General features: G+C 38.5%; 1 protein-coding gene across 7 annotated transcripts in view; it reads left to right on the top strand.

Moving 5' to 3' along the window:
- Positions 1-16,133, top strand: part of LOC143750051 (protocadherin alpha-C2-like) — a 57,985-nt gene that overhangs the window by 23,667 nt on the left and 18,185 nt on the right. The window contains exon 1 of one of the 7 annotated variants that reach the window (XM_077242881.1): positions 877-3,270. The exons of 5 other annotated variants lie outside the window; for them this stretch is intronic. In XM_077242881.1, coding sequence (XP_077098996.1) covers positions 901-3,270 — 2,370 coding nt within the window. In that variant the 5' untranslated portion in view covers positions 877-900. Of the gene's footprint in view, positions 1-876; positions 3,271-12,420; positions 15,223-16,133 lie in introns of those variants that run through there. One more of the 7 variants, XM_077242879.1, reaches the window with a different exon arrangement.

Raw genomic sequence — 16,133 nt, 5'->3', positions numbered from 1 at the left:
CTTAAATTAAGTACAACGATAAAGTTTTAAAATCATCCAGTACAGATAATAGCCTTCATTTTATTTTTTATTTTTAATACTCTATTGATGTAATATTAAGCCTTAGGCTACTAGACAGAACTCACTAAATTTTAAGGCTATCATTGTTATCATAGAAATGTTTGTATAGAGTGATAAAAGTCAAAATGGTCAAAAAATTAGAAGTTAAGGTATTTTGCCTTTGTATGACCCGCCATGATTGTTTTGCAGATAATGCAAAGACAGAATACAGTAACTTCCGAATAGAGGTCAAATGTAAAGTTTGAGCTAATTTTTTTTAATGTGTTTTTTAGATAAATATATTCATTATGACAACTACTTAGCAAATTTTCAGTGTCCTACCTATCATACAATTGGCTGGACAACAAAAAAACTTTAAACTCATTTTTCTCAGTTTCACACTCTTGTGAGTTAAGGTCTTTTGCCTTTGCAGGGCAGTATAAATAACAATTTGTCCCAATGTTTAAATAGGCTAAAGTATCATAATACTGATTTTATTTTCTGACTTGTGTTTTGGTGTAGCCCATTTTGGACTTTTTATAGACTAACAAAGCTTTCCCTGTGTTAACTTAATTTACAGTGATATTTAATTTTGTGGTGCTGTAGCCTATACATTTATGTGGTTTCGTCACACAGAACCGCACGTAATCCGCGTGGTGTCACTGCAGACCGCGAAACTTTAACAATTTACATACAGCCTCTGAACTCCGCCTACAATTTGACTGAGTGACGTGCTGTAACCGGGCGTCACAATCTGCTTTTCGCGTGCATGTCTCCGTATGTGTCATTCTTTATTCTGGGTGTTTGGAGTTTTGATCACCGGTGTAGTTTTTTGATCACGTTGGCGTCTCACACGGAAGGATGCCAGACAGAATGGACGTTACGTTCCCTCATTTAATTTTCCTCTGGCTCGTGATGTGTGTTTCAGTGCCTGCGTTTGGTCAGATTGTCTACTCCGTTTCCGAGGAAGTAAATATCGGAACTGTCGTTGGGAATGTGGTAAAGGACATGCATTTAAACGTCCAAGATTTGGAATCACGGGCGTTTCAGCTTGTATTCGGCACGAGGACGAGGTATTTCGATGTGAATCTGAAATCTGGCGTCTTGCATGTTGCTGAAAGAATTGACCGCGAGCAGATATGTCCTAATACTCCATCCTGCTCCTTGAATTTTGAAGCGATAGTAAACCACCCTCTTAGTCTGAGCCGAGTGATAGTTAATGTTAATGATGTGAATGACAATTCTCCTACATTCCCTGTTGAAACTCAAGTTTTGAATATCTCTGAATCAGTGCAGCCAGGAGCTACATTTCCCTTGATCAGTTCATTGGATGAAGATGTTGGACCTTTCTCTGTTAAAAGCTATAAACTGAGTCCTAATGAACATTTCTCATTAGAAGTACATGGTGGTGAACATGGCATGTCTGCAGAGTTAATCCTTCGAAAAGCTTTAGATAGAGAGAGAGATCCTGTAATTCGACTAGTCTTGACCGCTTCCGATGGAGGGAAACCGTCAAGATCTGGGACATTACAAATAATAGTTAACATTTTAGATACAAATGATAATGCTCCAGTGTTTAGCAATGCTCTTTATAAAGTCAGTGTGACAGAGAACACACCACAAGGAACTAAGCTAATCAAACTCAATGCTACTGACATGGATGAAGGTCCAAATGGGGAAGTAACATATTTGTTTAGCAGTCATGGTCAGGAAAAAAATCTAGACGTTTTTGTAATCAGTCCTGATTCTGGGGAGATTGAAGTAAAAGGAAATATTGATTTTGAGGACAAAGCTTTTTATGAACTTAGAGTAGAGGCCCATGATAAGGGTATTTCCCCAATGACGGTTAATTGTAAAGTACTAATTGAAGTCATAGATGTAAATGATAATGCACCAGAAATAGTAATAACGTCCCTGCTGTCTTCATTAAGGGAAGATGCAAAAATCGGCACTGCTGTGGCTCTGGTCACAGTTTCAGACAAGGATGGTGGAATGAATGGGAAAGTGAGTTGTAAGCTGCAAGGAAATTTACCTTTCAAACTTGAGTCTACCTACAAAAATTATTACTCTGTTGTTTTAGAAGGCCAGCTTGACAGGGAAAAAATCTCCAAGTATAATGTTACCCTAATAGCAGTGGATGAGGGAACCCCACCTCTTTCCAGCACCAGTGTGGTTTATGTTGATGTTTCAGATGTGAATGACAATCCTCCGCAATTTAATGGACAAATCATTAGTGTCTATGTAAAAGAAAACACACCACCAGGAACCCTTATTCACACCGTGTCGGCAGTTGACAGAGATTCAAATGAAAATGCTGAGATTTCTTACTCTATTTTCAATAACAAAGCAACAAGCATACATTCTGTTAGTGTTAACTCATTTACAGGCCAGTTGTATAACCTACAGTCTTTCAATTTTGAAGAAGAGAAAACCATTAGTTTCCATGTTCAGGCCATAGATGCTGGTGTTCCTCCTCTGAGCAGTAATGTGACTGTAAATGTGTTTATTCTGGATGAGAATGACAACAGTCCAGTTATTTTACCACCTTATTCTGATCCTGGATCAGTTAATACTGAGAACATTCCCTACTCTGCTGAAGCGGGATACTTTGTAGCCAAGATCAGAGCTGTTGATGCTGACTCTGGATATAACGCTCTTCTGTCTTATCATATAAGTGAACCCAAAGGAACGAATCTCTTCCGCATTGGAAGCAGCACTGGAGAAATAAAGACTAAAAGACGAATGAGTGACAATGACTTAAAAACTCACCCACTTATCATTACAGTGTCTGATAATGGAGAGCCATCACTCTCAGCGACTATGTCCATGGATGTTGTGGTTGTTGAGAGTCTGGATGACATAAAGACATCATTCAGAGAAGTTCCTGTAAAAGAGGAGAGTTTTTCAGATCTGAATGTGTATCTGCTCATCGCTATCGTCTCAGTATCAGTCATCTTTTTACTGAGTCTCGTGGGTTTGATAGCAGCTAAATGCTACAGGACAGACGGCAGTTTCAGCAGGTACAGCGCTCCAGTGATCAGCACCCATCCAGACGGAAGCTGGTCCTACTCCAAATCTACACAACAATATGATGTGTGTTTTAGCTCAGACACAATGAAGAGCGACATGGTGGTTTTTCCTTCACCATTTCCGCCTGCAGAAGCTGAACTGGTCAGCATTCATGGAGAAGATACTTTTATACAAACCCAAACTCTTCCTACCACTGGGAAGGTGAGCATTATTTAAGACCTTATACGAAGTAGCTGAATTTCCGCTTATATGGCCTATTCACATATTCACTATACACATGCTTTTCTTTGTTTTGTTTTTTAGCTCTTATTTAGTTACTAGAAAAATATAGAAGTGAAGCAAAACATCATTCACTTTTCTTCAGTTATTTTTGTCCGGCTACTTACTTAAAATTATGCAGAATATGTGATTCATGCACAGATGTTGCAACTTGCATAACAAATCCTGCTACATTTCGTTTACAAGTAAATGATATCAATGAACCTGATTTAAAAATAGCAGTCATCTTGGTTTTAGCAAGTTGTTACCATTCTTTATATCACATTTATATGATTAGAGTTTTCCTGTCAATTATTACCACAACTCTGGCCTGCAAAGCTTGTAGTGTAGTTTCAGCACCATCCGTGATGGACAGCACCACCTCACTGATACACAGGCACACCAAGAGCTTAGTTGGTAGCACTGCTCCCATATTGCACTCAAGATTTAATGATTTGATTATTAATTAAAGAAATCTGTTTTAATTATAACTCTTTAATTACATTAAACTGCAATTCAAGCAGGTTGCGACAGCTACTCCCCAGTCTTCAAAGAGAATTTAAATGATGTTTAATAAGCTTCACTAACCTACTGCTTAGAATACAGAATTGAGTTGGTGATTTATTTAAGAGTTTTTGTATAACTTTAGTTTTGTTACTGAGTTTTGCATGTTAAGTCACCAAATGCTTTAGTTTTACACTTTCTGCACTTTTTTGTGCATGTTCAGTGATACTGCCAATATATGGATTAAAGTGTCTGCTACATGCATAAATGTAAATATGTATGTTTAATATGAGTTGGTTGGTCTCAGGCATATGCTACATTTTCATTCATCTCATAGTTAGTCATGCCTCTTGAGTCTTTTTTTCCCTTAGTCCTTGAGAGAGGACAGGGATCAGGGCCCATGTAAATTTCTGTGCAATTGGGTCAGTACTGGGTTCTGCTTTGCCCGGCTGGTTGAGGGAGATAGATGGATTATAAGTCTGTGGGTCTCTGGGCTGCTGGAGTGCTGCAGTCCCACCTGCATTATATCGAACTCTCTCAAACCCCCTCTCACTCATTGCATAATGAGTGGGGCATGCTGCAGACTCTATGAGAAAAAGACACAGCAGTATTAATGCTGTTTAAAGAAACTGATCCTCTCTTCCCTCTATGTACAACCTGTTGTATGCTGCTGTGTTTAGAGTGTTTGTATTTATTATGTTCATATTTGCTTAAGTAATTCACAAGTTTGTTACTTAAATTACATTAGTTTGGTCTATATGGTATTAATATATTTTGGTTCTTGTTGTTTGAATGTCTCATTCCACTGATCCCTCTTCTGAACATGTCAGATGCAATGAATTATTTAGTGGCACCATGGCATTTTACTTTTCATCCCTGAGTTTTCACATGAGAGTGCGCTATTAAATTGTTAATTTATTATGACACATTATTCCGATAAACGTGACATTCAGGATGCAATTTAATATAATTTGTCATATTAGTGGCCAAAAGTGGTCTAGAAGGGGATAGTTAAATTAAACCATCAAAAATATGAGGAAGATATTATATATATTTTAAAACACTAAACTTTGTTAAGGTATTTTTTATCTGACAAAATTATTTGGCAAAAGATGACTTTATTTAAAAAAAATTATTTTACTCTTAAAAAATACAAAAACAAAAAGCTCACAGAAACAAAAAACTGACACTGACTACAACATAATCAGTTATTAATAATGAATTGGTTCTCTCTTGTTTTCGCATGTGTTCTTAATTACTTTGTATGATGGCCTGGACAAAAATTGTCTGCACAATTTGGCATGTTTTATTATATTATCACAAATAATACAATTGACTCTAAGGCAAATATATTTAAAATGTTAATGACATATAACTGTAGACAGATAAATGACAGAGGACAGTGATATGTTAACGTTATATATCCGATGCAAAAGCCTCTAAAAGCCACCTCTGTCAAAAATGAGGTAATAATATTGAGTGAATGCTCTCCGCACATAGTATACGTTCATCAAATACTTTCACTTCAAACTCACTAAATCCCAGCCTCAGCCCATTCAGAAATGTCATACTTGGGTAGAAACCTATACATAGGAGCAAGATATAATGTTAATATTAAACAAAAAACTTTAGACAGACTTAGAGGCTTTTGCATCTGAAGTCTTCATATATATATATATATACACACACACACACACACACACACACACACACACACACACACACACACACACACACACACACACACACACACACACACACACACACACACACACACACACACACACACACACGCATGCAAATCAAGGTTTAATAGAATCTCACCTCTTTTTTTCCTTCAGTCTGAGTGCATACATGCCTACTGCATTGTCTTGCGCACAAGGATCATGTTTCAGTTATGCCATTACTGCTTCAGCTAGCTGTGAATTTGTGGTTTATGGGCAATCTTCAAGTTTGTAATGAGTGTAATTCTATGAGGTTAACCCAAGAAAGTGGATAAGCCTGTTTGTGCTTGTGTATGTTATTCATTAGACTATAAGCTTGGCAGAATCATGGAATTGCTTAAGCATTGTGACATACTATGAGTCATACAGACTGTGGCTAAATACAGACACTATCATTAATTCAGTGTTATTTATCGTGAACTGACTGCAAACTGCTAAGCTGTTGTCTGTGCGCTGCAATACATAAACTGTGTGTCTACTGGCTTGTGTTTCTATCAGACAGAATGACCTGAGCCTTTTGTTAAGGTCACACTGGGATTTCTGTCCCTCTGGATGGATGCATTTTTACCCTGAAATGGAGGTTCAGAGCACAATAAACAGATTACCATGAATGACAAATGTTCCTTTCTTGGTTTTCACAAATTCCCCATTTGTCTCCGCAGGTCCTCTAAATTCCCTAAAGCTCAAATTAGATGTGGATCTGCATAATTTCTTGTTTACAAGGTTATCAACTCTGCAGAATCGCTTTCACTGAAAATGTCAGAACGTTCAAACCACATGTGATTTGTATCTTTGCAGTGATCCATTAGGTTGTCATTGTTGTACAAATGAAATACTAATGCATTCAGCAAAGCATTTTAGGAGCACTTATAGCGCAATAGCATATATTATTGGTTTATGTCATAATGTATTTGCTTATGCTAGTTTGCATATCTATTCTGTTCAGTTGCCTCTCTCGGGTTGCTGGGTCTGGCAGTAGAAAGAACAGTCGATGATTCCCTGCAGTGTATCAGTGAGAGGATGGGTGGGTCATCTCTGCAGAGAGCTGCAGGTGGCAGAATGAGTCAAGCTGAACATAATGCAGAGAGAGAGAGAGAGAGAGAGAGGATGGAGGAGGAGAGGCTCTGGATGGCTTGCTAGTGCCCTCTGTTGGTTGCAGAGCTGGTGATGGCTTCCAGGGCTATGTGGGATCCTTACTATAAAGCGTTTATTTCCAACCTCAACCAGTAGGGGTCTTACACCATCCTTTTCAAGCATTCTCTGTGCCCAATCCTTTCAGATACCCTCTCTTTCTCTCTATTTATTACTGTCACTTTGTGTTACGCCCAACATGCCTTCTGCTCCCATAATGTTTTGCCTCTCATTTCTTTAAGGACGTGCAGTTCTATTACATTTTTTCCCCCTCTCTCTGTCTTCTCACATATACTCTCTGCGTCATGAAATAATTTCAGGAACTAATATCTAGGAATTTTGCAAGTGTCTTTTGCAACACAGATTAAGCAAACAAACAGTAAACAAGAAGGTTGTCTATCATTAACAAAACAGGGCACTGCAAAAAAAGTTTTTATCTTACTTGTTTTTCAATAAAATATCTAAAACAAATCCTTTAAACAAGATTCATATACTTTACAATTTACAAGATTCATTTACTAAAGGACAGCAAATAAAATACTAAGACTTGTTTCGATGTATTTTAAGTGTATTCTGTCTCACAGCAGATTGTTTTACTTGTTTTTGACCTTTTTATACTTAAAATGTAAAATATATAAGCTGAAAAATCTACAAGTGCAGTAAGAAAAACAGACTTGCATTAAAGACCCACTACCATTGTGAGGTCAGTATAATTAAAAAAATAAAGAAAATTAGCAATGTGACTTTTAAGACATGCATAACACACTGTATAATCAGGCCTTGACATTAACTTTTTAACACCATACACTGTGGCTAGTGGTTTTCCAAAGTTACTAGCCACTCAGCATTTTCACTTGCCACAATTTGACATCAAAACCATAGTGAAAAACTGCCATATAAATATTTTAAATATTAACTCATAATTTGGCAGCCGGTATATTAGGCTGCTGTCACTTTAGGCCTGACGCACGGATCATATATTTAGCTAATACGTTTGTCTTTATGTGTGCGCACTTTGGGTGTGTGCACAAAATCTGCGGGAGTAAAATTATGCTCAAAACACACAATCCCATGCCGAAATTCAAGTCCTGTAACACCAACAATATTCATCCGGAGTAAATGAAACGAGTGAGTAAAGGGACATGGGTTTGTGTGTCAACTCGCTGTCAGAGATATTAGAGAGCGAGAAAGCGCTGCTGGTATCTTGTATCCTGCGGAAGAGTTTCTGTCTCAGATATTTCAGTATCGATATGTATCGAAAAATCTAGATTTTTGACAACACTAGATTGTTTTAGTTTGCACATAGTTTATTGTTTTAGATGCCTTTTTAAAAGACTACAATTGAAAAATGTATATTAGACCTATCCGCCACAGTGGCTAGTAGGAGTGACTGTTACACACCACCGGTGAAATGCACCCACATTTGGCGGGATGGCGGGTGTTAATGTCAAGCCCTGTGTATAATGTAATAAAAGATTTCTATTTCAAATAAATTCTGTTCTTTCTATTAATCAAATAATCTTAAAAATAAAATGTAGCTCAGTTTCTAGAAAAATATAAGCAGCACAAATGTTTTTAACATTGATAATAATAAGAAATATTTCTTAAGCATAAATCAGCATATTTGAATGATTCTTAGAATGATCACGTGATGCTCAAGACTGGAGTAATGATGCTGAAAATTCAGCTTTGCCAACACAGCAATAAATTACTTTTTAAAATATATTAAAATAGAAAACACTTATTTTAAAATAAATAAAAAAAATTCACAATAGTACGGTTTGTAACCTACTGTATTTTTACGTTTACATGTTTTGTATGTTCTCTGAAAAATAATCTTGATGTCTTATACGATGTTTCTTCTTAAAGGTGCAATGTGTAATATTTTTGAGGATCTATTGACAGAAATGCAATATAAGATCCACAACTATGTTTTCAGTGGTGTATAAAGACCTTGCATAATGAACCGTTATGTTTTTATTACCTTAGAATGAGACATTTATACCTCCATAACCGCGGGCACCCCCTTCTATGGAGGTCAACATATTGTGTCGTCATGTTTCTACCGTAGCCGACAGCGAACAAACAGCGCTACAGAGCGTGTTTCGTCACTACCTTGAAAAAGAAGTTTCAGTGGTGTATAAAGACCTTACTTAATGAACCGTAATATTTCTATTACCTTAGACTGAGCAATTTTGCTGAATAATTAAGTAAACATAATTTCTTAATTTATCCTTGTAAAGAAACCTCATTGCTGAACTGGCTACTCTCTACTGTCTCAGACAATGACATATTTTCCTGTCGGCCACCATAACTTTTGTTGGTTGCAATTCGTAACCTCACCACTAGATGCCAGTAAAAATCACACACTGCACCTTTAATTAGTAAAATAGTATCTTTATATAGACCAACATACTCCTGGTCTGTGATACTTGAGACTATGATTGTCCATTGGAGTTGGTTCATAGCCAATATATCTACCATTCAGTAGTGCAAGGAAATATATGACTCTAATTTTACCATTCGGTTCTATGACCTACATCATCAACACCAAATATAGGCCACAACTGGCAGAGTAGAGAGAAAGAATGAGAGAAGACGACATGCATGCAAAGAGAGTGAGAAAGAGAGATGAAGAGAACATGAGGAAGAGAGATTTTTTTTGTGCACACTGCGGTGAGTGGTGTGACTCTGGATGCCCTTGCTAAGGGCACTGTTGGTGCAGGCTGTCTGTGCGGTGTCTCTCAGATGGGTGCATCTCTTTTAAAATATGGCACACTTATGTAATTAGGGTGATGGGGAGGAGGAGTACCACTTGTAAATGGGTCTCTGCCATGTCAAAGGTCAAAGTTCACAAGTCAAAGCTCAACGCAGTGCACTGTTTTTCAATTTTCAACTGTTTAGCTTGTCTTTGTGACCACAAATGACAGCAGTCTAGCTTTATATATATATATATATATATATATATATATATATATATATATATATATATGATTTTTCATTCCGTTTTTTTTCCTCGATTCTCTTTATACATTATAGCCAGCTAAATGTTGTCAATTAAGGATAAAGGGAGAAAAATTGGCTCTATATTTCACTTATGTAAAAAAAAAAATCATGCTGTTTTCTTAGGAGCCATTGACATCTTAATCAGTCTCCCTAGTGTAATTAGTCTGATGCTCCCTAGTGTGATTAGCCTATCACAAATAGACAACACTTAGTGTAGGAATGTTTGAGAATTTGACTGTTATTTTTAAATAGGAGCCTTGTTTTTGGGGATGTCAATTGGCAGTATTATACTCATCCCTTTTTCTCTATCATTCACAACTTAACACACTCAGTTCCCCAAGGCTACAACTCACTTCTGCAAATGTCAAAACAGTCTTGTTATTGCACACTGACAGTGAAAGTATAGCATGCAAGATTAGGCCTGGTTGTGCCTTTACATTTCATGTAGGTTTGCTGAAGCAGAGACCTAGAATTAATAGATCTAGAAGAACATGAACCAAAGCAGCCAATTCCATCGTTAAAAGACTTGATTTTTGATATTAGACTGCTTTCACCATATACAAAATAAAATAAAATAAAAAATCTCTTTTTCAACTATGTTGAACCCAATAGCGATACACAGAGAAAGGGGACAAAGAAGAACAGGGAGGAAAAAAGAGATGGAAGAGGAGAGAGTAAAAGAAATGATACTTGCAACTGCTTGTATTAAGTCTGTATTTTTTTGTCTCTGCAATGAAGTTTCATTTTGACATTCATGCATGTGCAAAATTCTAATTTCAGTTTTATAATACAATAAAAAAAATGCTGTAATCGGTTTGTAAATATGTCTGGGTAATCTTTATTGGCAATTAAATGTCAATAAACATGTATGTGCATTGTATGTGTGTTCAGGAGAGACAGCAGGTTGGGTCACAGACTAAATCTGGATTGTAGATATCTGAAAGTCAGAACAAAAGTAGAAAAAATGTGGGTATCTGACCCAGTGGCTTACAGAGCATTTTGTGCTGCCAAACATGTGGTATCACTCACAGTACTTTCCAAAAAGATCACAACAATTACATTATGAAAACAATGCATAAACACTGTCTAGTGTTTCGCATATACACACATACTGCCTATTCATCCTGTTGTTTTATCTAATACTGGCAGAGAACAAATAAAGACACCACCTACTGTTCTGTGGTCCAGTGACCCCATACTGAAAAAAAGTCTGGTTACAGTTAAAATTGTTGTGAACTTTGACATATGAATGGGCCATTTTATTCTTTAAATATATTACACAAAATTTCTGACGTTAAAACAACAATAACAATCTGATACAAATAAAATAATTTGATTATTATTTTTATTTCAAAATTAAACGAATTCACATCTGAATGAAGATTGCTTTCTATTGCTTTATTTGGTGATGGCATGAGGCGACCTTAATGCGACGGGTTTACGCTGACAGTCTGCCCTGGCTTAGTTTATGTCATCGGTTTCAGAGTGACACGCTCCCTCACTGTGGCGCATTTTGACGGATGCACAGAGATCGCGCCCCAGGCGCGCACGCCCGAATGACCTGGTCTGTCTGAAGTCAAAGCCACAGACTGGGAGAGGGAGGCAGAAAGAAAAAAACGCATTCTGAGGCAATGATAATTATAGCTTTTTATGATGGATAAAAGAGTTGCGTGATCAATATAGAATAAAGGTATTTTGTATTTTATTGAAACAATAGCAACATTTTTGTGAAAGAATAGAGCCGCTTGGTTATTATGTTTTGGTTTGCCGTTCTTTGGGAGCACTGACAACGATGATCATGTTTGAGAAGTAGCAAGCCTGTCATGACAGTGCGCGAGATTGTCAGGCTATTTATTTGACAGCAACCTAAGGATTATTAACACGGTAATAAAAATATGGTAAATTTACCATATATACATTTTTATTTTTACTGTTAAATATTGTAAAAATGGAAAAGTATCAGTTACAAGTATTTGATTACCACCAGCTACAGTAACTGATACTTTGTACTTTGTTGCAATATTTAACAGTAAATGCATTTTATATGACACATTTACTCATTTTTACCGTGTAAAAAACTTATATATATATATATATATATATATATATATATATATATATATATATATATATATATATATATATATATATATATATATTATCATTTAAATATAATTTTGTTTCATATATGACTAGGTACCCAGTTGCTTTTTATTTGAGCTTTTTACTGCTGCTTTAGATTTTAAACACTTGCACCATTTTCCCTTTTTTATTTATTATATATTTTTTTATTACAGTGTAGGGAAAGTATCACGGCCACTCATATTAAGTAGAACTCACAGCAGAATCCAATCTCTTACAGAAAACCACTTCGAACTCATTTCATTTTGAGTGTTTTTCCTCATTCGACTCCCTTAAAGTGATGAACGCACTGTCCTAGTTAAGGAAACGATATTAATATTTTCCAAGTAGCCTACGTGTAGCTTTTTTCCTTCAAATTACCATAAACCTGGTAGGCTAATTTGATGGCAATGCATAGACCATATTTTGCTTTGTGGCGGCTTCCATCAAGTTGTTATATTTTCTTACAAGCTCTCGAATATCAGAATGCATTATATTTAAGTAGGCATGCAGCCCCTCCCCCGGTGTGCCGCACCAACACCATCGAACTGAGCCACGAGGAAGAGGAGGAAAATGAGTAGAATGGGAGGGGTGGCTTGAAGCGGAGGGAGAAACAGAGAGAGAGAGAGAGCGCGCACGGCGAAATATGCAGCACCAGTGGCAAGGAAACACACCCGTCAGCGGCGCGCAGAGGGGAAAAAAAGGATAAGCGCGGACAAAGGAAACATGGACGCATCTGAGAAGTATCCGTGCGCTTCTAGAATGGAATTGACAATTAGGCCATTGTGCACATAAATGAAAAACCTTTAATGCTGAAGTGGGAGGCAAGATATTGCAAACTGACAAGGCGGAGTGCTGTTTTTAATCCGTCTGCGGATCCTATGATCTTGCGATGGCTGTTGCAGGGATATGTGATTGCCTAGACAAAAAAGTGCCTGTTTCATTTTTGCTATTTTTATTATTTTGTGGCCTTGCTATCGGACAAATACGATATTCCGTGCCAGAGGAATCGGATAGTGGAACGATTGTAGGTGATATTGCACAGGATTTGGGTTTGGATATTCGAAAGCTCTCCACCCGAAAGATTAAGGTAACCTCTGACAGCGGCAGAAGGTACGTGGACCATAAGAATGGAAAATTATTGGTAAACGAGAGAATTGACAGAGAGACATTGTGTGACTCGAACACCGCGTGTGTTTTGAATCTTGAGGTTCTTCTTGAAAACCCATCTGAAGACCATAATGTCGAGGTGGAGATTACAGACGTGAATGATAATACGCCGCAGTTCCCCAGAGACGAGTATCAATTGGAAATCACAGAATCGGCTTTGCCGGGCTCTCGTTTTCCGATCGAACACGCGCAAGATCCGGACATTGGAACAAATTCGGTTCGATTGTACCGGCTCAGCCCAAACGAGCATTTTGCTCTCGATTCCAACAAGCCTTCATTGAATACTAAGCACATCGAGCTCGTTCTCAAAAAGCCATTGGATCGCGAGCTTGCCCCTTACCATCAGTTAATCCTGACAGCGACCGACGGTAGCACACCAGCACGAACAGGTACCGCAAAAATTAACGTTCGCGTCTTAGATTCCAATGACAACAATCCCGTTTTTGACAGCTCAGTTTATAAAGTCAAATTGCTTGAAAATTCGCCCAAAGACACTTTGGTTATCAAACTGAATGCCACAGACCAAGATGAAGGAACAAATGGGGAGGTGTTTTATTCATTCAGCAGTTACACCCCAGATAGGGTCAGGCAGATGTTCAGCATGGACACCAACACTGGAGAAATCAGAGTCAAGAGCAATGTGGACTACGAGGACACCAATTCGTATGAAATGTACATACAGGCCATGGACAAAGGTCCAGCTCCAGTGGCAGCCCATTGCAAAGTGGTGGTGGAGGTTGTAGATGTCAATGACAATGTTCCAGAGATTGTGCTCTCATCTTTGTCCAGTCCAGTGCGTGAAGATGCCCGTGCAGACACCGTGGTGGCCCTGATCAGCGTGACGGACAGGGACTCTGGCCCTAACAAACAGGTCACCCTTGAAATTCCATCTGGTCTTCCTTTCAAAATCAAGTCATTTAGAAATTACTATACCTTGGTAACCTCAGCCTTTCTTGACCGTGAGAACACAGCAGCCTATAATGTCACCCTCAGCGCTACAGATGGCGGCAACCCTCCACTTTCGTCTCAGAAGACCATTCAGGTGGATGTCGCTGATGTGAACGACAACCCTCCACGCTTTGACCAGACCTCCTACACTGTGTATGTCATGGAGAATAATGCACCTGGAGCTTCGCTCTGCACCATCAAGGCTCAGGACTCAGATGTCAATGAAAACGCTCGTATCACCTACACGGTCCTAAACGACAACAATCACGGGATCCTGGTCACCTCCTATGTGTCGGTTAAAGCGGACACTGGTGTTGCCTATGCCCTTCGCTCGTTTGACTATGAGTCATTACGGGAGTTTCACTTCCAGGTTAAAGCTCAGGATGGTGGTATCCCACCACTCAGTCGTGTAGCCACTGTCTACATCTACATAATGGATCAAAACGACCACCCGCCTGAGATTGTGAATCCCCCAGCCAACGGCACGCGCTCAACAGAGACGGTGTTGAAAAATGCAGAGCCAGGTACATTGATATCAAAAGTGGTGGCCTATGATGCAGATGCAGGACAGAACGCTTGGGTCATCTATCTGCTGGACCAGGCCAGCGATCTGGATCTATTTAAAGTGCATGAACACACAGGAGAAATTCGTACAACGAGGCGCGTCCTTGAAGACAACTCCACCTCTTTTGGTCTAACCGTACTAGTAAGGGACCATGGCGAACCACCTCTGTCATCCACCGCTACGATTAACGTCGCTGTCATGGAGGTGCCACCCAAAGTCATGCCTGACCCCAAACGAATCATCCGCCCTCACAGTGCTCTATTGTTTTCTAAAGTGACACTGTACCTCATCGTGGCTTTGAGTGCCACCACCTTTGTGTTTTTGGTGACGGTTGTTGTGCTGGCCATCGTGCGCTGCCATGCGTACTGCACCCAGCCCGGATCTTGTTCGCCATGCTGTGTGTCCCAGAAGGCCCAAGCAGAAGGTGGCTCGGGAGGGGGCGGTGGAGGAGGCGGCGGCGGTGGTAGTGGTGGTGCTCAACCCAATAACAACGTGGTGCTCCGACGAGACCTCAAGGTTGAGCCTCATTATATTGAGGTCCGGGGTAACGGCTCTCTGACCAAGACCTATTGCTACAAGACCTGTCTGACTGCCACGTCGGGCAGTGACACCTTCATGTTCTACAACACAGGCCGACCCATCAGTGGCACCTGGGGCTCCGAGCGCTTTTTTACAGGAGGGAGCGGATTTGTTCGCAGGCTTAGTATGCCAGATGCAGCAATGCAGGTGTGTCCTATCACAAAGTATATATCTGTAAAAAAAAAAATTAAATAACCTGTAAAATTTACAGTAACAAAATTGATTAAACAACAACAACAAAAATACAGTATATATATATATATATATATATATACATATACATATATATGCAGTATATATATATATATATATATATATATATATATATATATATATATAGATAGATAGATATATATGCACAAGAAGCTAATATGAAGAGCTATTTAAATAAAATATAATCATATGTGATGCATCATGCAGGGAACTAAACGTTAGCTCAGTATACCCCAACTCTGCTTTCCAGCATGTCTAATATGTTTTAGTGTAAAAAGCAATTTAGTCCAACCAGGAGCTGCAATGAAGCTCTGTGTCCATGTGTCAGAACCTTTTGACCTTGTCATCTCATGTTGTACTGTGGTTATCTAGTGCAGATTTACAGTGCTTTGCTTCACACTGCATTAGTGTCAAACATCAAGACTTTCTAGAGTAGCACACTGCATTTATGATGATTCAGGCATTTGCTACCACGTTTGAGGATGTCATCACATTTTCAGGATTATTTCCTTCCTCCCATTGCCACTCCAGGTAATGTCTCTGTCTTTACTTCAAGATTGTGTTTGAATTTCATCATTATTTTGTATACACTAAATTACACTGAAGTAAAAGGGACTTTTGAGAGAAAAATCCCAGTCACAAAAGTCACAATTTTGCAAACCAAACATCAAAACCCTTACAGTTTATGCAGATAAACTGTATGTTATGCCTGTGCAATGCATTTGTCATAGATATTCAACTGATGTGTTTTTGTCAGTGTAATTGGCGTGAATTCATGTTCACTCTGTCAGCCATGGATTCATGAAATGTGTTTTAATTAGCCAGAACATGATCCAAAGGCTGTG

The sequence above is a fragment of the Siphateles boraxobius genome, unplaced genomic scaffold (assembly GCF_051911475.1).
Source record: "Siphateles boraxobius isolate OS27281-9 unplaced genomic scaffold, OSU_SipBor_1 25, whole genome shotgun sequence".
Classification (NCBI taxonomy): Eukaryota; Metazoa; Chordata; class Actinopteri; order Cypriniformes; family Leuciscidae; genus Siphateles; species Siphateles boraxobius.
This window is presented reverse-complemented; position numbering and strand designations above follow the sequence as displayed.